Raw genomic sequence first — 24,497 nt, forward strand, 5'->3', positions numbered from 1 at the left:
CAAGTGGCCGCGGGTTCCAGGGCAGCCAGACAGGGAGTAGGCAGGCGATCGGGCGTGAGTGCCGGAGTGCCCCCCAGCCTCTGAAGCGGCACCCTCTGGGCTAGCGCCCCAGCCCACGCCTGCTCAGCGCAGCCCACTGGCAAAGCAGAGCGGAGCTAGGGTGCGAAGAGTCAGTGCCTGGCCGTCCTTGCGCTAGGCACATCCCCGCGGCTGGAGATGATGGAGTTGGAGCCGGCGCTGGAGCAGAAGAAAGAGGAGGCAGAGGAAGAGGAGGAGGAGGAGGAAGAGGAGGAGGAGGCAGCAGCGGCGAAGCGGCTTCTTCGCTTCTCCAGAGACCCGCGGGTCAGCTTCCTGGGACGCCGCCTGGGGCAGATTCTGGGGCTCCGGGAGGAGACGTGGAGTCAGTACCTCGAGGGCGCGGAGAATCGCCAAACACTGGAGGAGTTTTGGGGCGGCCGGGGCCCCGCTCTCCTTCTGTTCCGGGGTTCCCCAGCTGGACGCCTCACTTCTGGGTCTCAGGTAGGGGCGCAAGCGGTGAATTGGTGCGGCTCTTCGGCCTAGGTGGCCGAGCGGGGTTCGGGGCAGTGGTGATTGAGGGGAGAGGCCCCAGGTGCAAGTGCAGCCCTGCCCCCTTCCCCCATCCCGGGAAGGTGAAGGCGCCTAGGTGCGAGAGAGGGGGCGGGGGAGCGGTCCTCAAACTCAGGTGTAAGCCCTGTAGTGCTCTACGGACTTCACGGGGAGTCCCGGGTCGCGGAGCTTTGCTTATTTCCAGATTGGCCCTGAATGAGCTTCAGGTGTTTGCCATTCCTGCTTGGGAGCCCCTCCCTGACGTCCCAGAGCAGATAAGGGGAAGCAGTAGAGCAAGGGCTGGAAGGGTCCTCGTTTTGTAAAGGAGAAAACCGGGACCCAGGCAGGGTAAGTGACTTCCTCAATCGAGGTCACACATGTAGAAAGCACCCGGGAGGATTTGAACCCGGGTCCTCCGACATTAGAGCCAGTGTGCTTTCTACTGTAGTAAGCTGCCTCCTTGGTTTTCGTTTCACGACTCAAAGGACGATCTCCTAAGCTATTTGCAGATTTCGAAGAAACAAAAAGGAGGTGGGAGAAATTGTCTTAGATGTGTCTCAGTCCCTCAGGCCCCCTTCCCCCGCCTATCTACTATGCCAATATTAACTCTCCCCAGAATCCTTTCTGAGATCTTCCCGGGTGCTAACTGAGCCTCCATTCCATCCCTAAAAGACTCTACCCGCCCTGCCCCCCTTAACCATGTAACTTCCCCCAGAGAGAAACGGATCAACAGAAACCTCTGCCACTGAAACGTTGTTGACAAGCCAGTTTGCTGGGTTTTGTTTATTTGTTTGTTTTGCAATTAGAATAATTGTCTGCTGAGCATCTTTAACTCAAGAAAGCATAGACAGGGTTTCTCTGGGGTTTCAGGTTTGCTTAATGACACACACTCACGCCCACAGACCTGCACTAGCTCTCAGTGTGGCCCGGTGGGCATGGGGACCACACAATAGGCTTGGAGATAGGATGTCAGGGAGGAAAAGCATCATTTGCCTCGGACACTGGTCGGATCTCCTTTCAGTTCTGGGGGTGGAGTGGGGGTGGAGAGAGACTAGTATTGGATTTGTGATTCTTTGGTCTTCTAGAATGCTAAGTGTTTGCTCCCACCAAAGGATAACTCATTAATAACAGGTTAGTGGACAGGAGGATGTTGGATCAGAAGCCTCTCCCCCTCCTCCTCCCTCTCTCACTCCTCATGGTACTCCCAAGGTTCTGGGAGCTTGCCTGTGAGCACTCCAGCCCTCATTTGCTCCACACACTTATAGAGTCCTGCTCACCCTTCAGGCTTAGCCCAGATCTCTCAATTGCTAGGTCCAGTGGCCTCTTATTTTCTTTTCTTTTTTGCTTTTTTCTTTTTCTTTTTTGTGGGGCAAAGAGGGTTAAGTGTCTTGCCTAGGGTCACATAGCTAGTAAGTGTCAAGTGTCTGAGGCCAGATTTGAACTCATCCTCCTTAATCCAAGGCTGGTGCTTTATCCACTGATCCACCTAGCTGCCCCTCCCTCCAGTGACCTTTTCTAAGGGCTTTCTGACCTTGCTGTCAGCCCTGCCCTCCTTTTCGACTTTCTTCGACACTCGCTTCTCCTGCCTGCCTGATCCTTCTTGGTCTCCTTTATGGGATTGTTTCCAAACTTGTTCCCTGTCTGTGAGTCTACTCCAGGGCTCTGTCTCAAGTCCTCTCCTCTCAGTAATCCAGCTGGCTATCTCATCGGCTTCTCAAATTCAACATGTCCAAAACAGAGTGTTAGATTCCCCCTTTAAAATGCCCCCAAACCTTCCCTGTTGGCATTTCCATGAAAGGTGGTCCCACTGCCTTCTGGGTACTCAGGCTGACTGCTGAATGCTATTATTAGCCCCATTTTACAGATAGGGAAACTGAGGCAGACAGCAGGTAAGTGACTTGTCCAGGCTTCTGAGGCTGCATTTGAACCTACTTACTGACCGCAGGCCTGGCACTCTATACACTGTGATACCAGCTGCTTCTATACAGAAAAAAACAGACCCAGTCCTTGGGAAGCTTGTACTCAACTGGAGTTCCAATAATGAAATCTTTATAGTTGGCTGACCATTACAAAATACAACACTAGCAACTTCTTGTTAAAAGTCTACAAGGTTTGCAGATCAGGAAGATTGGACACAGAAATTAACCAGAGATGTTCCTCTTTCAGTAGTTCCCTATGCCAGTGAGACCCCAGCTCCTGCCCAGACCCTGTGTCCCTAACACAGAAATTGGATCATGGCCCTTGGAACTGATTTGTCTGTCCTGTTTTAGGTTCCTCGAGATGCAAAACACAAGCTTGTTTATGTTGTGAAGATGACTGAGGCAAGCATTGGAGTGGATAATTACCAGAAGACCCTGGTATTTGGACAGCTCCCCGCCACATCTCTTGATCACGTGAAAGCATTCATGGATGAGGTACTCTCTGTGACTTCACCTAAGATCTGTGCCTTTCAGAACTTGCTACGCCTCACAGACTCTGAATTATTTTAAAGACAAAAATCAAACAGCCCAAGCTCAAAGAAAAGAAAGTAGTATAGAGAAGTCAGCATTTCCTTGATCCTAGTGGAGGAAGAGTTAGAATGACTGGGCTGTTCTCTATAGTGAGTAATGACGTTGCCTCTGATCCAATTACTTAAAAGACCCTAGTGCATGATAGATGCAGCTTCATAGAATGAATGGTGCTGATAATTGCTTTATTTTATGGACCTGGTAGGGGAGACCTGGTGCATGGAGGGGACATTAGGAAGTTGGATGAGATATCTGGGCTTACCTGGGGAGCGGGGAGTAAGGAGGGTGCAGATTTTGAACTTTACATTTCTGAGGATGAATGTACCCTTTGGTACAAGGGAGACTGGCCCTCTGGAGGCCAGTCCTAGTGTCTCCCAGATAAGGAAATGCTACTCTAGTTATATATTGTAATAATAGGGGCAGAGATATAACTTATTAGTTCTGTGTCTAAGATGGATTTCTGGTACAAGGCTGGTGGTAAGGGAATGTGCCTCTGAGGACAAGGAAGTATTTCCATGGATGACTGTCTGAAGTAGTCCATCCTGGGCTAAAGCTCCAGTCGCTCTGCCCTAGTTTCAGCTCCAGTTGGTGGGGGTGAGGAGAAAGGTCACAGGAATAGTTATGTTCAAATATGTGCCCTTTTCAAACAGAGCACTAGCAGACTCTTGGGGCCTTAGAATGCATCCCATCCACATTTCTCATTCTACAGGTGAGAACATGGGGACCTGGAAAGCTTCAGTGATTTGGCCAAGGTATCATTAACTGGAGGCAAAGCTGGAACTAATACCCAGAGCTCCCTGATTCCCTAGGCCTGTTCCCATTATACCATCTTGCTTTTCCTATGGCCAACCCTAAGGATGGCTACTGAAGTGACCCAGGGGCAGAGAGTGGTAGGGGCCAAGCTTATAATGGTGGAGTAAAAGAATGTTTGATTTGGAGACCTTGAGCTGCCAAGTGTGACCTCCCTAGATTTCAGTTTCCTCAGTTGTAAAATTAGGGGGTTAGATTAGCTGGCTTCTGACTCCAGAACCTCAGATCCACTATGATTCTATGACAGGACTCTAGCATCCCTTTGGGCTGTAATTAGACTAACAGAAAGTTAGAGGCAGGGGAGGAGGTACTGCCTCTCTTCTTCCCTCACTCTTTTCTCTCCCTCCTTCACTTTTCCCTCCCCCTTTCTCCTCATCTTCCTTTTTTCTTTCTCTAGTTCAGACATCACTTAGAACAAGCATTCTAAACACACCATTCAAAGCAGGCAAAATTACAAAGGAGCCAAGTTGGTCTTTGGAAATGTCTCTGACACCTTCCCATTTAGAGTTTCAGAAACCTTCAAAGTTAGAATTGTAAGGAACCTCAGTGGCCATTCAGATCCTAACCAGGAATTCCTTCTTTATAAAGGGGGGAGAGGGGCAGCTAGGTGGTACAGCAGATAAAGCACCTGCCTTGGATTCAGGAGGACCTGAGTTCAAATCCAGCCTCAGACACTTGACACTTACTAACTGTCTGACCTTGGGCAAGTCACTTAACCCACATTGTCCCGCAAAAATGGGGGGAATTTTTTTTTACATGAATATTTTTAAAAATATTTTGAACTTTAAAAATGCCAGCTAAAATGAGCAATTCCATATATAACAGAATAAAAAGAGAGTTGTGCAAGAAGCTGCAGATCTCTATTATGTGCAACTGACTTTTCCTTCTAGTATATTATAAGTTGACAGTGTAAATTTCAAAGCTGTCTGCTTGTCAGTTTTTCTGTTCGACTTCTTCCTCTTTTTTTCCTAGGCATCAAAAAAGATGCTTCAGTGATCCTTTTAAAAAAGCCAACTGGGGACGGCTAGGTGGCACAGTGTATAAAGCACCAGCCCTGGATTCAGGAGTACCTGAGTTCAAATCCGGCCTCAGACACTTGGCACTTACTAGTTGTGTGAGACCCTGGGCAAGTCACTTAACCCCCATTGCCCTGTGTAAAAAAAAAAAAAGCCAACTCATACCCTCTTGCCTTCCCACTCCCAATCCCACTGAGGGAGGAGAAAACAAAAACAAAGCCTTTGTAATAAATAAGCATAGCTAAGTAAGGCTAATTTTTACACTATATCCAAAAATGTCTGTCTCCTGGACCCTGAGCTCATTGTCTGTTAGGAGGTGGGTAGTAGCTTTTACCATCAGTTCTCTGGAAATATGGCTGATCACTACATTGATCAGAGTTTTCAAGACTCTCACAGTGGTTTTTCTTTAGAGTCCTGCTAAATTGCTCTGGTTCTGCTCACTCTATTCTGCATCAGTTCATAGGGGCTTTTCAAGTTTCTCTGAAACCATCCATTTCATTTTTCTTTTGATTTAATAGTATTCCATTGCATTCATGAACCATCATTTATTTAGCCATTCTCCAACAGATGGGCACCCCCTTACTTTCCAGTTCTTTGCTACTATGAAAAAACTGCTATAAATATTTTCTTATCAATGTAATTTTTCTCTTTCTTTGATCTCTGATCTTTGAGGTCAACAATTTAATTGATTGGGGGAGGGGGTTAGCTCCAAATTGCTTTCCAGAATGGTTGGACCAATTCAAAATTTCACCAACAGTGTATTTGTTTTCCCCCAGTCTCTTAAAAATTTGTCTGGTTTTGCAAACTTTGCCAATCTGATAACTATAAGGTAGAAACCAAGAGTTGCTATAATTTGCATGTTTTAGTTAATAGTAATTTGGTACATTTAAAAAATATCTGTAGGTAGATTGTATTTTTTCCTTTGTAAACTGTGTTTGTGTTCTTTGGGCATTAATCTTTTGGATAATGACTCTTGTTCTTATAAATTTGAATCTGTTTCTTATATAACTAGTTAAGGGTTTGCCTTTCTCTAATACTTACCATAGCATAGCCACAGCTGCATCTCAGAATTTGAGGTTGAGATGACATTTAGGTCACTGTGTCAAGTTAGTCATGCAGCAAGAGCACAGGATGACACATGGACTGCTTCAGGGCTGCACTGACAGCTCTGAAATTTGCAGACTCTCGGGAAGAGACCCTTCCCCCAGCCCCCAGCCTATTGGTCAGATCAGAGAATATGAAGAAGAATCACACAGGTTGAAAAGAATTGACATATAGAAATTTCAGTGCCCAGGGGCAAAGCCCTGGTTGCCCTGCCTTGGTTTGGTGCAGTGTGGGGGAGCTGGCATGAGCTGGCTTTGCACATTTTAATTGTGAGCATTTACACCTGGAAATGAGCAGACACTGCAAATCAGGGTTCCCTTCTGGTCTTTGTTGGTTTGTTTTGATGGTTTAGGCTTAAGGAAGGCACAGAGAACTTTGGTGTTTTACTCACTGCCTGACTCATGGTTCCAAGCACTTCCTTTCCCTTTTAGAATTTCCAAAGATGGCAGCCATTAGGAGAGCAGTGAATCCTTTGGTCTTTAAGAAGACAGAGTTTGGTCCTGAATTGTTGCATCAACGGCTCTCCTGCTTGTTTGACCAGAAGAATAAAAATTGAGGCCAGAAGGCTTATGTAGAGCTCAGCAGGTAGAGCCAAGGAAGGCAAGGAAATTGCCCAACATGTCACAGGAAATAAAGGTCCCAGGGACCCTTCATTCTTCAGTTGAAGAAACTGAGGCCCAGGAGGTTGTGATTTGCCCAAGGAAACAGGAAGTGACTGACAGCCAAGATGGCAAATCAGATGCTATTACTTTAAATATAGCTTTTGTCCTGGGTCATTGACACTTCCTCCAAAATGTATCAAAAGGCTATATTTTATAATAATGTAATACCCCAACTATATACATGTGTGTGTGTTTGGTAAAAAAAAAAAATATTCATTTTCTTTGGTTCTGGGTCTCTTTTGGGATCTCTTGTCTATATCCAATTTTGCCTCTAAAGGCATTACTTATAACCCTTTGTCTAGACCTTTTGTCACATTTCACCTTGTATTATATTAATTTGTGCATGCACTCATCCATCTACCACCCCAAGAAATTATAGGCACAGTTACATTTTGCATCTTTTTACCTCCAGCATCTTTCCCATAACTGGCTCTTAGTTCGTGTTTGTTGAATGAATATTGCTGAATAATATACTTTTATCCTAAAGGGCTTGAGGACTTCACAGGTGTTTGCTCTTTCCATAGATGCAGGATAGTGACCCCTCTGGGACTGAATCATGAGTCTACCAGAGTTGTGGTGACCAATAGAATCATGATCAGGAGGTCAGTCTGTTGATGAGTCTCTGACCTCACCTGGCTGATCTATAGATGGCATAACTGGAGGTTTTTCTTTCCTGACTCCATACTCCAAACCTTTCCTTCTTGATGCCTGGCCTGACCTGCCACAGCCTTTGAGGATGCAGGGTCACATCGATAACACTCTTAAGTATCAGAGGATGGGTTTAGTGGAGAGAAAAACATTAGGCCGTCCATACAATAATAACCACTAAGTCTATTTTTCAGAAGGCCATGCAGTGGCTATCATTTTTCTGTCTTCCTTATGAAGAAACTGAAGATCAGAGTGGTTTGCTGACTCAACCATAGAAAGGAGGAAGGGAGGATTTCCAGTTCTTGTTTTTTAATAGTATTTCTTTTTTCCAGTCACATGTAGATACAATTTTAACATTCATTTTTATAAAATTGAGTACCAAATTTTTATCCCTCCCCTCCTCTCCTCCTCTCTTCCTAAAATGGTAAGCAACTTGATATAGGTTATATATGTGCAATCATGTAAAACAATTTCCATTTTAATTATAGTTGTGAAAGAAGAAGCAGGCCAAAAAGAAAAAACCCACAGGAAAAAATGGAGAAAATAGTATGCTTCAATCTGTATTTAGACTTCATCAGTTCTTTCTCTGGATGTGGAGAGCATTTTCTATCATTAGTCCTTTGGAATTGTCTTGAACAATTGTGTTGCTGAGAAGACCTAAGTCATTCATAGTTGATCAGCACATAATGTTACTTTTACTGTATACAATGTTCTCTTGGTTCTTCTCCTTTCACTTTGTATCAGTCCATGTAAATTTTTTCTGGGTTTTTCTGAATCTTCCTGCTCATCATTTCTTATAGATCAATAGTATTCCATTACATTTATGTACGGTAGCTTGTTCGGCCATTCCCCAATTGATGGGTATCCCTTTAATTTCCATTTTTTTGCCATGACAAAAAGAGCTTATATAAATATTTTTGTACATGTAAGTCCTTTCCCTTTTTCAATGATCTCTTTGGAATACAGGTCTAGAGGAGGTATTGCTGGATCAAAGGGTATGCAAAGTTTGATTGCCCTTTGAACATGGTTCCAAATTTCCCTCTAGAATGGTTGGATCAGTTCACAACTCCAACAACAGTGCATTAGTATACCAATTTTCCCACATCCCTTCCAGTATTGATCATTTTCCTTTCTATCATGTTAGCCATTCTGATAGATGTGAGGTGGTGCCTCAGAGTTGTTTTAATTTACATTTTTCTAATCAATAGTGATTTGGAGCATTTCTTCATATGACTATAGATAGCTTTAATTTCTGCATCTAGAAACTGCCTGTTCATATACTTTGACCATTTATCAATTGGGGTATGGCTTGTATTCATATAAATTTGACTTTGTTCTCTATGTATTTGAGAAATGAGGCCTTTATCAGAGACACTTGCTGGAAAGATTGTTTCCTAATTTCTACTTGCCTTTCTAATCTTGGTTGCATTGGTTTTACTTGTGTAAAATCTTCTTAATTTAATATAATAAAAATTCTCCATTTTGCATTTCAGAATGCTCCATTTTTGTTTGATCATAAATTCTTCCCTTCATAGATCTGACAGGTGAAATATTCCATGTTCTCCTAATTTGCTTATGATATCATCCTTTATATCTAAATAATGTACTATTTTGACTTTATCTTGGTGTATGGTGTAAGGTGTTAGTCGATACCCAGTTTCTGCCATATTATTTTTCCAGAATTCCCAGATTTTGTCAAGTAGGGAGTTCTTATCTCAGAAGCTGGAGTTTTTGAGTTTATCAAACACTAGGTTACTATGGTCATTTATTACTGTGTCTCATCTAATTTATTCCACTCATCCATGACCATTTCTTAGCTAATACCAGTTCTGATGATTATTGCATTGTAATATATTTTGAAATCTAATACTGCTAGGGCACCTTCCTTTGTATTTTTCCATTGATTCCCTTGATATTTTTGACCTTTTGTTCTTCCAGATAAATTTTGTATTTTTTCTAGCTTTATAAAATATTTTTGGTAGTTTGGTATGAATAAGTAAATTAATTTAGGCAGGCTTGTCATTTTATTTTAGTGTCTTGGCCTACTTATGAACAATTGATATTTTTCCAATTGTTTAGTTTTAACTTATGTGAAAAGTGTTTTGTAACTGTGTTCATAAAGTTCCCGAATTTGTCTTGGAAAATAGACTCCTATGTATTTTAAATTGATTTTTTTCTTTCTATCTCTTGCTTCTGGGGCTTGTTGGTAATATATAAAAATGCTGATGATTTATGTGGGTCTATTTTTATTTGATTCTCTAAATATAAAATCATATCTGCGAAGTGTGATAGTTTTGTTGCCTCATTTCCTATTCTAATTCCTTCAATTTCTTTTTCTTATTGTTATAGCTAACATTTCTAGTACAACATTGAATAATAGTGGTGATAATGTGTATCCTTGCTTCATCTCTGATCTTATTGGGAAAGCTTATCCCTGTTACAGATAATGTTTGCTGATGTTTTAGATAGACACCACTTATCATTTTAAGGAAAGCTTCCTTTTTTCCTGGGTTCTCTGGAGTTCTTAATGTAAAAGCGGTGCTATATTTTGTCAAAACACTTTTTTTTAACATCTATTGAGTTAACCATGATTTCTGTTGGCTTTGTTATTGATATGGTCAATATGGTGATAGTTTCCCTAATATTGAACCAGTCCTACATTTCTGGTGATAGTGTGTGATTCTTGTGATCAATTGCTATAATCTCCTTATTAATACTTTATTTAAAACATTTTCCATCAATATTCATTAGGGAAACTGACCTATAATTTTCTTTCTGTTTTTTGCTCTTCCTGGTTTAGGTATCAGTACCATATTTGTGTCATTAAAGGTATTTGGTAGGACTCTGCCTATTTTTCAAAATAGTTTATATAGTATTGGAATAATTGTTCTTTAAAGGGTAGAATTCACTTGTGAGTTCATCTTGGCTATGGGGAATTTTTCTTGGGAGCTCATTGATGGCTTGTTCAACTTCTTTTTCTAAGTAGGAGTTATTTAAGTAATCTGTTTCATCTTCTGTTATCTGGGCAATTTATATTTTTGTAAATATCCATCAATTTTTCTCAGATTGTCAGATTTATTGGCATATAATTGGGCAAAATAGTTCCTAATGATTAGTTTAATTTCCTTGATGGTGAATTAACCCTTTTCATTTTTAATACTGGATAGTTGGTTTTTTAAAATCAAATGAACCAATGTTGTTTTTTTTCCATGAAACAAGCTCCAATTTTATTTATTAGCTCAATAGTTTCCTCCTTTTCAGTTTTATTAATCTCACTTTTAGTTTTTGGGATTTCCAATTTGGTGCTCAATTTGGGGATTTTTAATTTGTTCTTTTTCTAGTTTTTTTTTTTTGTTGCATGCCCAATCCATTGATCTGCTCTTTATCTTATTGATATAAGAATTTAGAGAAATAAAATTTCCCCTAGATTCCCCATTCTGACTCTCATTTCCTGTTCTTAGTTCTTGACCCCACCTCACAGCCTCAACAATGTATTGACAGGTTCACAGCTGTTTGAGCGCATAAAAAGGATGGATGTTTAAAAAAACTCCTTTATTAAGGCAGAGGCTCAGGAGATCAGGGCTCTTGATCAGGATAAACATCCTGCTTGTACACCTGAGCCACCAATGTGCACCCACAGGACTGTAGGATGAGGGAACCACATGCTCACCCATCTGTGAGTGATAAGCTGCCTGCCTTGGGATCCTCTAAGTACTTAGGTTCTTTCTCACCTGTTATACTTCTCCCTGCTACATGCAGGCACGCGCACGCGCGCGCGCGCGCGCGCGCGCGCGCACACACACACACACACACACACACACACACACACACACACACACACACACACACACACTCCTCTACCCCAAAGACTGCATGTTGCTGACAGTCTAGACAGAAGAAATCAAGCTTGGTAAATCACTTAAAGATTTATAACTATTCTCTCATTTGATCCTCACAACCCTAAGAGGTAGGTGCTACTGTTATCCCCATTTTACAGGTGAGGAACCTGGGGCAGTCAGGGCTTAAGTGACTTGCCCAGAGTCACTCAGCTAGTATGTTTGAGGCAGGGTTTTAATTCAGGTCTTCCTGACTCCCAAGTCCAGCACTTGTCTCCTCTCCTCTCTATTACCCAAGAACCACAAGTAGCTTCTGAAGGAAGTTTAGACCAGCAGCTAGGGTTGCATAGCAGAAGAGCCCTGAGCTGGGAGATCTGGGTTCAAATCCTGACAACACTAGGTGCGTCGCCATATGTTCCTGGCCCTCTTTTTCATCATTTGTAAAAATTAAAGGGTCAGGCAGGGTGATTTCAAAGGTCTAGTTCCTGTTCTAAAATGAATTGGCTTGTCTATGAGCTTTTCAGATTTGTGTCCAGGAAGTATTAGCCTTGTCCCCTCTAAGGAGGCTCTATCTACTTATATAGAGGTGTCCATAGCTTTTGGCTTTTAGGCATCTTCTGCATCTTCCATGGACACATTTGGTCCTTTCTGCTAGAACCATTGCCCTTCACCTTCCCTGTGTCATGGACCTCTTTGGCAGCCTGTGATGGTGGCATCATCCTGGCCTCCTTGACCTCTCTCCCCTGGGACTGCACATGTCCAGTCCATTGTCGCGTTGGACCAGTTCTGCTTTCCCAGCATCCTCTCCCCCAGTTGCCACGTTAACTGCTATTTTCATTCCTCCCCTGTTAATGGGGCTCCTGCCTCAAGTCTTCCCCTACTTCAAATGTACATTCTCCCATTTAGCTTTCAAAGGCTCCTCTCTCAGCCTAAAGCAATGTCAGAGACAGCTGCTGGAGGGCATTGTCACATGGACAGGACAGCAGAAGAAGCAAGCTGCAGCAGCTTGGTGAAACGGGACAAAATCTGGCTCTAGACTCAGGTGTGAGTGAATCCTGCCACATCCCCTCGCTAGCTGTGTAACCCTGGGCACATCAGCCTCTCTGGGCTCTCATATTCCTTATCTGGAACATGAGGAAGCTGGACTCGCCAGCTTCTGAGATCGCTTTCTGCTTCTAAATACACGATCTCTGTCCTTGAGATACTTCATTTGCATGGCATCATTCAGAAAGACCTGGATTCAAGTCCCACCTGGTGCCACAGGCAACTCCTGAAGACTCATATCACAGAAGAATGGCTGATTTTCATTGGTAGAGGGGGCTTTGTCCCTATGAATTCCCTATATTACTGAGTCACAGGTTGGGACCAATTTAGTGTTTTCCCAAGTAGAATGCAAGCTCCTTGAAGGTAGAGGCTATTTTTCATGTTGTCTTTGTTTCCTGATCCCCTAGTACAATGCCTTGCATATTGTAGATGTTTAATGCATACTAATTCTATCATTGTACCTTTCCTCAGTGCATAGTATATTGTAGGTGTTTAATAGATACTTATTTTGTTGTTGTTTTGCCGCTAGCACTTGTTGGTGAATAAATATTTATTAAGCACTATGTATCAGGCACTGGGCTAAGCATTGGGGATACAAATACAAAAAAGAAAAGAAAAGATAGTCCCTGCTTTCAAGAAGCTTAAAATCTAACAGAGAAAGACAATGCACAAGTGGTGGCTGAAGAGTTCAATGGGGGTATAATGGAGAAATCTGAAGGTGAGCTTCTGGGTGGCTAATGGAGAACTGGCCTGCCTGGGTCCCTTCCTTCAAGGGAGGTTGAAGTGACCATGCAGGGTGATGAGACTCCTTAGGGCCTGAGTTCAATGGGGTGGGTGATGAAAAGATGGCCGCCTAGCCTAGGGGCCCTCCCTTGATGGAGGTTCTTACTATGTGCTTATTTTGTCATTGTTGTTTTACTCCTAGGGGCTGGTACATAGTATGTGCTTAATCAGCACCGGCTAAATTGAATTCTGTGACATATCCCACCATGTTTCCTCTAGGTTGCTGTTCCCATCCTCTTGAACAAGAAGAACCATATGGTGTGGCCCTGCTTTGTTTCCCAAGACCTGGGAGCCCATGTGGAAGGCATGAAAAACACAATGCACATTCTGAGGGGTATGATGTCAGGGAGAACCCTGCTTCCAATTCCCACCATTGCCGGTAGCATTGAAGGCAAGCTGAACTGCTCAGAGCCCAAGTACGTCCTGCTGCTGCCCCATGTTGTGGTTCCACTGTATCCAGATAAGCTGTCTCCTCATCAGTATTCAAAACACACATGAATTAAATGTTTGTAGGTGTGGGGTACAGTAATATTGCATGTAACTTTTTCTTCAAAGCAGCCTTTTAAAGGTAGTGTGGGTTTTGTAGTAGAGGGAGGGAGTGCTAGACTGAAGGTAAAATCAGAGGCAGGTTTTAATCCTCTCTGCCACTTCCTAGCTGTGTGGCTTTAGGAAAGTCACTTAACCTCACTGATGGGTATGGTGCAGTGGTGATATGTATCTATCCATGGCACATGTGTGGGTTTCTACAGACAGCATATATATGTAACTAGATACCCCATAATGCATATATGGGCACAGTGGTATAGTGAGACATATAATATTGGGCTTGGAAGCAGGAAGACTTGGTTCCATTCCTGCCTCAGTAAGCCAGTGGCAAACACCTAACCTCTTCAAAGTCTCAGGCACCCTCTACCACTCTGAATAGGCAGTTTGTGAATTTGCATTGGGTCAGGGAGCTACCCACATTGTTTTCCTTCCCTTTCACCCATAAGTGCTGGAAGAGAAACTCAGTCTTTAGGAAAAGAATGATTTCTGCCACCAAAAAACTTGCTCACGGTCTGTGGAGATGTTATTTTCTGACAGCAAAGGAAGTAACATGAACAAAACTCCAGAAGAGGCCAGCCTCAGCTGGAAAGCATCTAAGGCTTATACAAAAACATTTCCTATTTGAGGAATGTCATGCAAAAGGGAGGAGAATGTAGATATTAGATTTCTGTTTCTGTCCTATGTTTGGAGAGGGGTAGTCTGAATAATCTCTATCACTTTTGATGTTTGTAGACAAGACTCATATGAAAGGGCTGTCCTCCATGCCATTGAATCTGTGGTTATTACGTGGTCACGTCAAATCCAAAAAATCCTCCAGAAGGACTCGGGGCAGCCTTTGTTGAACAGCATTCACTCAGACCCTCAGACAGAACTAGACTTCTGGAAGACAAGACGGGATAACCTTCTGTGCATCTATGATCAAGTAAGCCAAAGTCCAGCGAACCCCTTGCCCATGTCTGTCAAGCTAATGAGTAAGCTTGGCATGAATCTTACTCCCTTAACCAGTGATTTTCCCTGCTGGGGTGGGTTGTGGGTGAGAGTCTTGTTTCATTTTTGTGATCCTGCTTTCATTGCCCTTTCTGAGTGTTCTTGAGGGTACTCTGGGTCCCTAGTGGAGGAGCTGTGATCTCTTGGATGGGTGCCCTCTCTTCAACAGTGAAGATCTGCATTTCTCATTCTGGGTCATTCTTGTCTGTAATCTTCAAATGGCTCTATGACCTCATCATTGTAGCTATTCCCTCCAGGCCAATGGATTTTATGATGCCTCCTATCCTCATCCTTCTGCAAGTTCACACAGGGCTCTACCTTGGTTTCTCTTGATACCAGAAGCATACCTAAGGAGCCCTCACCCCTTGCTTTCCTTGGTTATATATGCTCTCTGGATCCACCTTATAGCTGCCATAGAAAGAGCTGTCCAGGGTTCTGGAGACTTTCTTCCTACCTCCTTTACCATCTGCTGTATAATGGTGTAGCACTTTAGTCAATCATCTGTTATTCCAATGACTAACAAAGTGTCCGTACATAGTACACATACATCTGCTGATGAATCTCTCATTTTCTCCTGGACCAGCTCTCCCTTTATTATGCTCCTTATCCTGCTTCCTGCGTGTGTACTTTTAAAATGTGGATTCCAAGAACTTTTGTCTTGCTAACTTTTACTGACTGTGATTTGATTCTCCTTGAAAGAGTTTTAACCACTCCAGGAAAATCACAAGACCAGGAATTGGGATTTACTGCTCCAGGCAACTCCCCAGGGAAGTTTGAAAATGTAAAGAGCAAGTTAATCTGATCAGTTTATTGAATTTGGGAAGCAATGACTTCTATTTATATAGCACTTTAATGTTTCCTTTATCAGTATGGTTTAGCTTGGTGGGGACAGTTTTGTCAGAAGCTTTGACTTTGGTGATTTTGCTTCATGACTTGAATGAAATCGCTGACCCCTGCTAGTCTTTAAATAGAAAGCTCAATTCTTGCTTTGCAGAGAGTCAGAGATTTCCCCCAGCAGAAGGTCAGCTCCTGGAAGGCAGAGACTGGTTCATTTTTTTTAAATGTTCCATCTCAGCCTCTACTATAATGCCTCACCCATAGTAGGTATCCCCAACACTTATTATGGTGCTTGGCATAGGCTAGATACCTAATAAATGATTCTTGAATTGTTGAAAATGAATGGGCCAAAAGTATTAAATGTCAAAATAAATCTCTCTTATTCATAGGGTGTTAATATGCTTCGTTAAAATCTTATCTTTATGATATTATAAGCTTTTTAAAAGTCCAACTTTAAGCTTCCTTTGTGACCTGGAGATGATTCTGGATTCTCAAAAGCTCAGCCAGTGAAACATCAATTCTGGTGATGTGACAATTAAAATAATTATGAGAGACATGAGTTTTAGGCAAGCATAGGATCAATTTATCAATCTCTACTGTTAAAGGACTGACAAAGGGGATCCCTAGCCTCTTGTGGCTACATGGCTACTTTTGCAAGGTTTTTTCACTTAATTTTTTTTTAATTTTTTTTATTGGAAATATACATTTATTTTATTTTGAAGGCAGTTAGGGTTCAGTGACTGGCCCAAGGTCACATAACTAGAAAGTGCCTGAGGCTGGGTTTGAACTTGGGTCCTCTTTGTGTGTGTGTGTGGGGGGGGGTTGGGGGTTTTTTGGTGAGGCAATTGGGGTTAAGTGACTTGCCCAGAGTCACACAGCTAGTAAGTGTCAAGGGTTTGAAGCCGAATTTGAATTCGGGTCCTCCTGAATCCAGGGCCCGTGCTCTATCCTCTGTACCACCTAGCTGCCCCCGGTCCTCTTTTTTTTTTAAAGTAACATTTTTATTTATAATTTTGAGTTCCAATTTTTGTCCCTCCCTTCCTCCCCTGCCCCCCTCTCCCCAGGGGGCAATCAGATATGGGTTATACATGGACAATTATGCAAAACATCTCCATATTAGTAATTTTGTACAAGAAAACTTGAACAAAAAATGAGATTGAAAAATAGCATGCTTCAGTCTGTGTTCCATCAATATCAGTTTGTTCTTTGGAGGTGGATAGTATGTTTTATCAATAGTCCTTTGGGATTATCTTGGATCATTGTATTGTTGAGAATAGTTGTCATTCTCAGGTCTTCAAACAATATTGCTGTCTCTGTGTATAATATTATTTTGGTTCTGTTCACTTCACTATACACTAGTTCATGCAAATCTTTCCAGGCCTTTCTGAAATAATCCTGCTTGTCATTTCTTATAGCATGATAATATTCCATCACCATCATATCCCAGCTTGTTTTGACATTCTCCAATTGATGGGTATTCCTTTGATTTCCAAATCTTAGCCACCACAAAAAGAGATGTTAAAAATTGATGTTAAAATTTTGTTTTTACATATATTTTGGAAAATAAAATTCTATTTAAAAAAAGAGATGCTATAAACATTTTTGTACAAATAGATCTTCCTTTTGGGGGGATATCTTTGGGATATAAACCCAGCAGTAGTAGTTCTGGATCAAAGGGTATGCACAGTTCTGTAGCCTTTTGGGCATAGTTCCAAATTGCTCTCCAGAATGGTTGGATCTTTTCACAACTCTACCAGCAGTGGATTAGCATCCCAGGTTTCCCACATCCCCTTCAACATTGAACATTTTCCACTTTTGTTATGTTTTTCACTCTGATAGGTGCGAGGTGATACCTCAGAGTTGTTTTAATTTGCAAATTTCTCTGATCAATAGTGATCTAGGGGGGCAGCTAGATGGCGCAGTGGATGGAGCACCGGCCCTGGATTCAGGAGTACCTGAGTTCAAATTCGGTCTCAGACACTTAATACTTACTAGCTGTGTGACCCTGGGCAAGTCACTTAACCCCAATTGCCTCACTAAAAAAAAAATAGTGATCTAGAGCATTTTTTTCATATGATTATAGATAGCTTTGGTTTCTTTGGCTGAAAACTCTCTGTTCATATCTTTTGACCATTGACCAATTGGGGAATGATTTGTATTCTTAGACATTTAACTCAGTTTTCTATATAATTGAGAAATGAGGCCTTTATCAGAGATATTTGTTTCAAAAATTCTTTGCCAGTTTTCTGCTTCCCTTGTAATCTGGTTACATTAGTTCTTTAGTGCAAAACCTTTTTAATTTTATATAATCAAAATGATCTATTTTACATTTTGTTTTACTCTCCATATCTTTGGTCCTAAATTATTCTTCTGCCCAAAAATCTGATAGTTTTTATCCCTTTTTAATGAGAGATGGGTCATTATACATCAATCAAATCTAATTGTTTCACATAATTAAAGGCAGATTACATCAGGTAAGGACTAAAGTGTCCCCCTGATTTGGGACAATGTCTCTAAATGGTAATCCAAAGAATTTGGACGCCACCCAGACTGAGCCAGCACACTTGCTGTTATCTGGGTGTGGTCCTGAGGGGGACAGCGAGTATGGCTGACAGCAAGTAACAAAAAGGGGAATCTGAAGTTTCCCATATTGGTCATTAAGAATTATTTTCCCACAGTGAGTTGTTATAATACTGGGCTCGAGTGCTATTTCCCACACACAACCTGTCCTGATCCCTCCTACCTTTCTTCCAAATTATCTTCTGTTTATTTTGTGTACCTAGGCATCTTTCCCAGCTACCTATAGTTCCTTAGGGCTTGCCTTGCCCCTATCTGGGTTCCCTCCTTGTCATTCCTGCCTGCCCCCCCACCCCTCTCTGTACACACACTGCTCTCTTGCCATACACACACACAGAGCTGCCTGGTTACCCTAGGACAACCCTAGGACAAATATGATTGACATACTTCCACCCCATTATACCCACCCCATTCCAGTGACTCTAAACTGCAAAACAAATAAAAATTCCAAACTGTTTCACAGAACTGTGTGACCTCTTTCTGTTTCTGGAGTGATGATGGCTAAGTGGCAGAATAGACAGATGGTGTTAAGATCCCACAGTTGTTAGTCTATAAATATTAACCTAACAGTTGGTACTCTTAATGTGAGATGTTTGTCCAATGGCCAGTAAGTCATAGTACTAGAGGAACTAAGCTGTACCCACATAGATAGTTCCTCTGAAGAGGAAACCAGCTACATGGAAGGAAAGCTCTCTGGTTGAATTTAGAGGCACAAGCAAAGGAGTGAATGAACTTGGTTTCATCATGCACCCAGAGACAACAAGGAGCAGAAATGCATTGGAAATGTGGTCCTTTACCTTGCAGTGTTCAAGATGTTCCTAAGCTGCAATGGCATGGTGAAATAATAAGCACAGCCCAGCATCTGCTGCAAAAGATGAGAAGAAAATAGTCTATGAAGTGAAACAACATTCCTAAACGAAATCAGCGTGTACCTTGACACTTGGTGACTTCAATAAGAAGATGGGCACGGGGAAGACGATGAAAACTAAAATTTAGTACCAAGAAATTATCTCAATCAAATGATGAGGCAACAACTTGTGAATTGTGAAATCTTATTTGAAGAGACTCAGGAGGCACGTAACATATCAAAAACAGGACAACTTCTAAAACTGACTATATCTTAACAGACGGGAACAACTCCATCATCAACTCCAGTCATCATCTCAGAAACAGCTTGATTGCATGCCGTCAGATTGTTGACAGGCCAAAGGAAAGGAGTGAAAATCAATTTTAAGGTAGAATGAAGAATACTGATTAGAAGACACAGGGAACAATCCCAGCAGGTCATCTCTGACTTGTTGTAACTGGCTGCCAACTCTGACAAATAGGAAGGAACAGAACTAGACACAGGGGCTCTTCTTAGAGAACTGCCTCAGTTTCCTCATCTTTAAAATTAGCTGGAGAAGGAAACAGCAAAACATTCCAGTATCTTTGCAAAGAAAATCCCAAATGGGGTCCCAAAGAGTGGGACATGACCAAAACAACTGAACAACAAAAAATTGATACAAAGCCCAGCCGCAGTTTGGATTGGCTCAAACAGCTCAGAAGCCACCTCAGCCAGTATGTATTTAATCAATTTACTCTGCAGAATGAAGGGACACCCTGGGGCAGCATTGGCAGGGTCTGCAAACCATTGTGTTTCAGAATGTAATGGAGGAGGAAGATGGAAGATGGGTGCTGTTTTCCTCATCTGTGAAATGAGAGGGTCGGAGTCGTTGATTTCTGAGGGCCCTTCTAGCTCTAGATTTAACTTTCTGCATCACTAAACAACGAGAAGCAGTTGAGGGGAAAATGAGTCTGCTGAGAGATTCACCTGCGTTCTAGATAAGCTGTCCCACTGGGGCCCCAACTGGCAGACTCCAGTTGAGCAACACAGCTCCTCCCCTTTCATCCCTTCCTCCCTCCCCCCCTTTCTCCCCATTTTCCTCCCCCCTCCTTCCCCTCCCTTTCCTCCCCTCCTTTCCTCCCTCCCCCTTACCTGAAGGCACTCTGCCCAAAAGGAATAGAAATTTTTCTGGAGAAACCTCACAATATTTCTTGTGGTTTACCTGAAAGATGTCCTCTAAAGCCCACTCCTTAAACCTAAATAATTCTGGCCCTCATTGATTGGCCAACAATAGGGCTGGGACCTATTGGCCCAATGGTTTGGCCTCTTGGTGGCTGACTGGGCCCAAACAGCAATTGTATCTCTTTTGGCCAGAAACCCTGAGGGTCTCTCTACCACCCCACCTTTTGCCTATCTTTTTTTTTTACTAGGTAAAAGATGCTTTTCTTTGCCTCAATCATTGAATGGGCAGTGCCTCAGGCAAACTGAGACCTGTGAAAGGCCTTAGCTTAAAGGGCAAGGTCTCCCACTGCATACAGGCCCATCTCCAGTTGTCCTAAGAACTATCTTGAGACTGGACCACAGATGGCTCCAGAGGAGAATGTGAAGCTGGTGACCTTGCACAGCCCTTCCTCACTTAAATCCAATCCATCACAAGTGATGACATCACCTCCCCATGTCATGGTTCTCTTTGAGAATGAAGGACAAAACAAGATAACACCCATGATCCTCTGAACATTTGATGAAAATGGGAAAACCTAAGTGTCTGAAACCAATTTAGAGATGCTTCTAGAAGTCCTCCATTTTCATAAGTAATGATAATGGAACCAACATATTTGGATTCTATGTCCTTCTGAGTACTCGATGTGCAGATAGTATTAAGGGGTCAGTCAGTTACAGACATTAAGAACTTACAATCTGTCAGGCACTTTACTAAGTTATGGATGTGCAGAGAAAGGCAACACTATAGTCCTCACCCCTCAGTGAGCTCACATTTTAGTATTGGAGGCAACATACGAATGATCCATTTCCTAATAACTGATGAAAATCCACACAGAGGCAATAGAAGGTCACCTCAGACAGAAGGCAGGAGCATTGGGAGGCTGGGGAAGACCCATCTCCAAGGCAGAATTTGAGCCGAGTCTTAGAGCCAACCAAGAGCAGAGATTAGGAGGGAGAGCTTGCTGTGCATGGGAGGTGGGGGGGCAGCCAGTGACGTGGCATGGAGTTGGAAGATACTCTCAGGCTCTAGGAGTTGCACGTAGGCCATTGTAGCTGGATTGGAGAGTGTGTCGAGGGGAGTGAAATAAGATTGGAAAAATAGAATGGAATTGGGTTACATTCATAATTTTAAGTACCAAACCAAGGTCTTTATATTCGATCCCCCTCCCAGGTATGCATCTACTCATGCCCACTCCATGGAGAGTTCAGTGGAAGGTGGGAAAGGTGAGGCAGGGAAACAAAGCCAATATAAAAATCAAGGTATATGATGATGAGGGTCTGTACAGGATGATGAGGGTGCTGGTTGGGTAAGTGGAGAGAAGTTGTAAAGGTAGAAATGACACAATTTGACAAGATAAGGTGGAGTGAGTGGACAATTGAGGATGATGCCAGGGTTGAGAGCCTAGTCATTGAGAGGATAGGAGAAAGATGTCCTCAACAGGAAAAGGAAAGTTCAGAAGAGGGGAGAGTTCTGGGGGAAAGAGAATGATTTTAGTTTTGGACATGGTTATTTCAAGATGTTTATGGACCATCTAATTCAAGATGTCGAAAAGGCAGTTGAAGATGCAAGACTAGAGGTCCAGGCTGGATGAGTAGATTTTAGAATCATCCACATGAGCAGATGAGAACATCAAATCAAGTAAGATAACATGGAGGAAGAAAAGAACAGGGCTGGACAGAGCCTTGGGGGACATCTGTGGTGGGTAGATGAAACCCAGATGAAGATCCAGAAAAGCTGACTGAGGAAAGGTCAGACAGATAGGAGCCAAACCAAGAGAGGCAAGGCAAGGCAAGGAGAGGCGAGGTGAGTATTGGGAAACCTTAAGTAGGAGAGTATCCAGAGGATAACAACTGGCAAAGGGGAGAGAGGTCAGAATTGGATTTATCTATGAAGGGATCATTGTTGACTTTAGAGTACTGACAGTTTGCATGATGGGGGAAGCAGCCAGCTTGCAAAAAGATTAGAAACGGGTTGGAGGGGAGAAAGCAGAGACATTGAGTACAGCGGCTTTCTCCAGGATTTTAGCCACAAAGGGGAGGAGAGCTAGAACATGTTAGCTAGCAGGGATGGCTGAATCAATGATGATTTTAAAGAATGGGGGAGAAATGGGCATTTTTGTGGATAGCAGGAAAGTAACCAGTATATAGGGAGAGATTGAAGATTAGGGGAGATAGTGAAGATGGTAGTAGTGGGGAGGGTATCAACCTTTTAGAAGAGACTAAATGATGCAATCAAGTGTGCAAGTAAAGGGTCTTGTCTTGGAAAGAACAACTTCACGTGAGAAAGATGGAGAAGATAGTGGACCAAGACACCTGAGTGATGTGAGAGGATAAGAGAAGAGAGAGCTCTCAGCTAATGGCCTCAGTTCTTCAATAGAGTAGGAGACCAGCTGCTTAGCAGAGAGGGAGGAGGTACCATGGGAGGCTGGAAGAAACCTTTTAGAGCAGCTTCTCTGGTGAGTAGGATAGTTCATCAGTTAAGGGTCTGTAATTGGATTGCTTTACCACAAATAGGGTCTAGTTGGGCTTGTATAACATAGATTTGTAGTGGATCCAGTGAGTGTTGTTTCATGATTTCAGCTACCTTCAGCAGTATGTGAATAGGAATGAAAGTGGGGGTTGATGGCAGTAATCCAAGGTTAGGGTTTGGCAGAGCATGATTGGTGACAGGGCAAGGGATTTGAGTATAGAGGGGAGTAAACAACTGAAATGATTCATCAAGGGGTCATGCTAGTGAAGGGAGGACAGTGTATCAAGTGCAGAGGTAATGACCTGGGAAAGAACCGATGGTGGTAGAAGGGGACTCTGGAGTTTTCTAAAGAGAGCAAGACTGACTCCCCACCATGACCAGGGAGTTGGAGGCGGGGTAGCATTGAGTGATAATGTAACCAATGCCAGAAAGTGTGGACAGGAATATGGGGTCATCAACAGGAGGGGGTTAAGACTTGGTAAGAGCCAGCAGATGGAAGTAATGAGAAGAGACGGTTTAAGATGAAAGCAATTTTATCCATTATGGAATTGACATTCCAGAGAGCACAATAAAAATTAATATAAACATTGATCTGTCATATTCTCTGTCTCTATGTACATCCATACATATGTGCATGCATGTGTACGCACACATACATATGTGTACATATATACATACACACACATATATATGTCTCTGTGTGTGTCTCTGTTGGATTGGATTGTGTTTGGGAAGTTATGCGATGCTTTCAATTATCCCCATGTGGCTTCATGAAACATTGCAATCTTGGAAAAATCAAAATTGTTCTTGTGAAGGGCAATAGAAACATGCATGGTGCAAACTGGTGATTAAAAAACATTTTATCAGTGATGGATTTTGCATGAGAGGTATGTAAAAGGCATAATTAAAAACACATATGACTAGAAAAGACTGGATACACCAGTCTTATGCATATGCAATAGTGAAAGGTAAGGATTGTGGACAGCTCAGATGTTGTCTATTGATGATTCTAATTACATTTTTATCAATAAACTTAATAATCTTACCCATTTGTTCTCTCTTTCTCCCACACACCCCCACCTTGAAAGAAGAAAAAGACAAATAAAACCCTCCTAACAAACATGCCTAGTCAAGCAAAACTAATTCCCACGTTGGCCATGTTCAGCAGTGTGTCTCATGCCGCATGTTGAGTCCATCACCTCTCTGACCAGAGGTGGGGAGCTTTCTGTCCATTAAATATCAGAGAAATGAGGAAATGCCCTCCAGCTTGGGGGGGGGGCTGGTAAAAGATCCATTTGAGAGAATTCATGGACGGGAATCCAATAGGATGTGAAGGCAGAGATGCAACATGAGCCTGCCCTGAAGGGAGGGGGGAGTCCTCACAGGCTAAGGTCACAGATACAATGAAGCATTCTAGTTTTGTGTTATAATTTAACTTTCCCTCTGGGGAAATGGGAGATGCAAGTAAAACACAGCATAGAAAATATGGTTATTTTGTTTGCTTTGTTTTTCCATCCTGTTGTCTGCTGGACATTGGATCAAAAGCTTTGCATGTTAGATATGGTGCACGTTGTGTGAAAGAAAATCCAATTGAATAAATTATTTCCTCCCCAGAATCATATTTGCAACTAACCACTAATCCAGTTTTAGTTATAAAATGTATTATCTTTCTTCCCTCCACCTTCTTCTTTCCCCCCTTTAAACCTAATTCTAGCTTCAAGCTCCTGTTGTCCAGAAAATGATGCAGATCCTGAAAACCAAACAGAGCAGTTATTTCCCTACTTTTGAGGATACGTTCATGGTTGTTGAAGCTGGTAAGGACAATTTGGATATCAATGAACTATGACCTTTATTGGTGTGTGTGTGTGTGTGTGTGTGTGTGTGTGTGTGTGTGTGTGTTCCTGAATAGTCAATTGATCTTCTTTTTTAATAGATAGCTTGAATTCATCACTGTGTACTAGATTTGTATCCAAATATTGAAATGCATGATTAAATATGTTATTACTTGGCTTGAATTCCACCAATTTAATTTATTTCTGTAAAGTTTACGTTGATC

The 24,497-nt window shown here is 42.4% G+C and overlaps 1 protein-coding gene across 1 annotated transcript in view; it reads left to right on the plus strand.

Annotated features, from left to right (window-relative positions):
* The first annotated feature begins 216 nt into the window (after positions 1-216).
* The window catches only part of DNAH11 (dynein axonemal heavy chain 11), a 292,856-nt gene continuing 268,575 nt past the window's right edge, over positions 217-24,497 (plus strand). Inside the window, exons 1-5 of the mRNA XM_043967174.1 lie at positions 217-519; positions 2,838-2,981; positions 13,197-13,393; positions 14,256-14,445; positions 24,156-24,255. Coding sequence (XP_043823109.1) covers positions 217-519; positions 2,838-2,981; positions 13,197-13,393; positions 14,256-14,445; positions 24,156-24,255 — 934 coding nt within the window. The remainder of the gene's footprint in view (positions 520-2,837; positions 2,982-13,196; positions 13,394-14,255; positions 14,446-24,155; positions 24,256-24,497) is intronic.

This window comes from Dromiciops gliroides, chromosome 5 (genome assembly GCF_019393635.1).
Source record: "Dromiciops gliroides isolate mDroGli1 chromosome 5, mDroGli1.pri, whole genome shotgun sequence".
In the NCBI taxonomy this organism is placed as follows: Eukaryota; Metazoa; Chordata; class Mammalia; order Microbiotheria; family Microbiotheriidae; genus Dromiciops; species Dromiciops gliroides.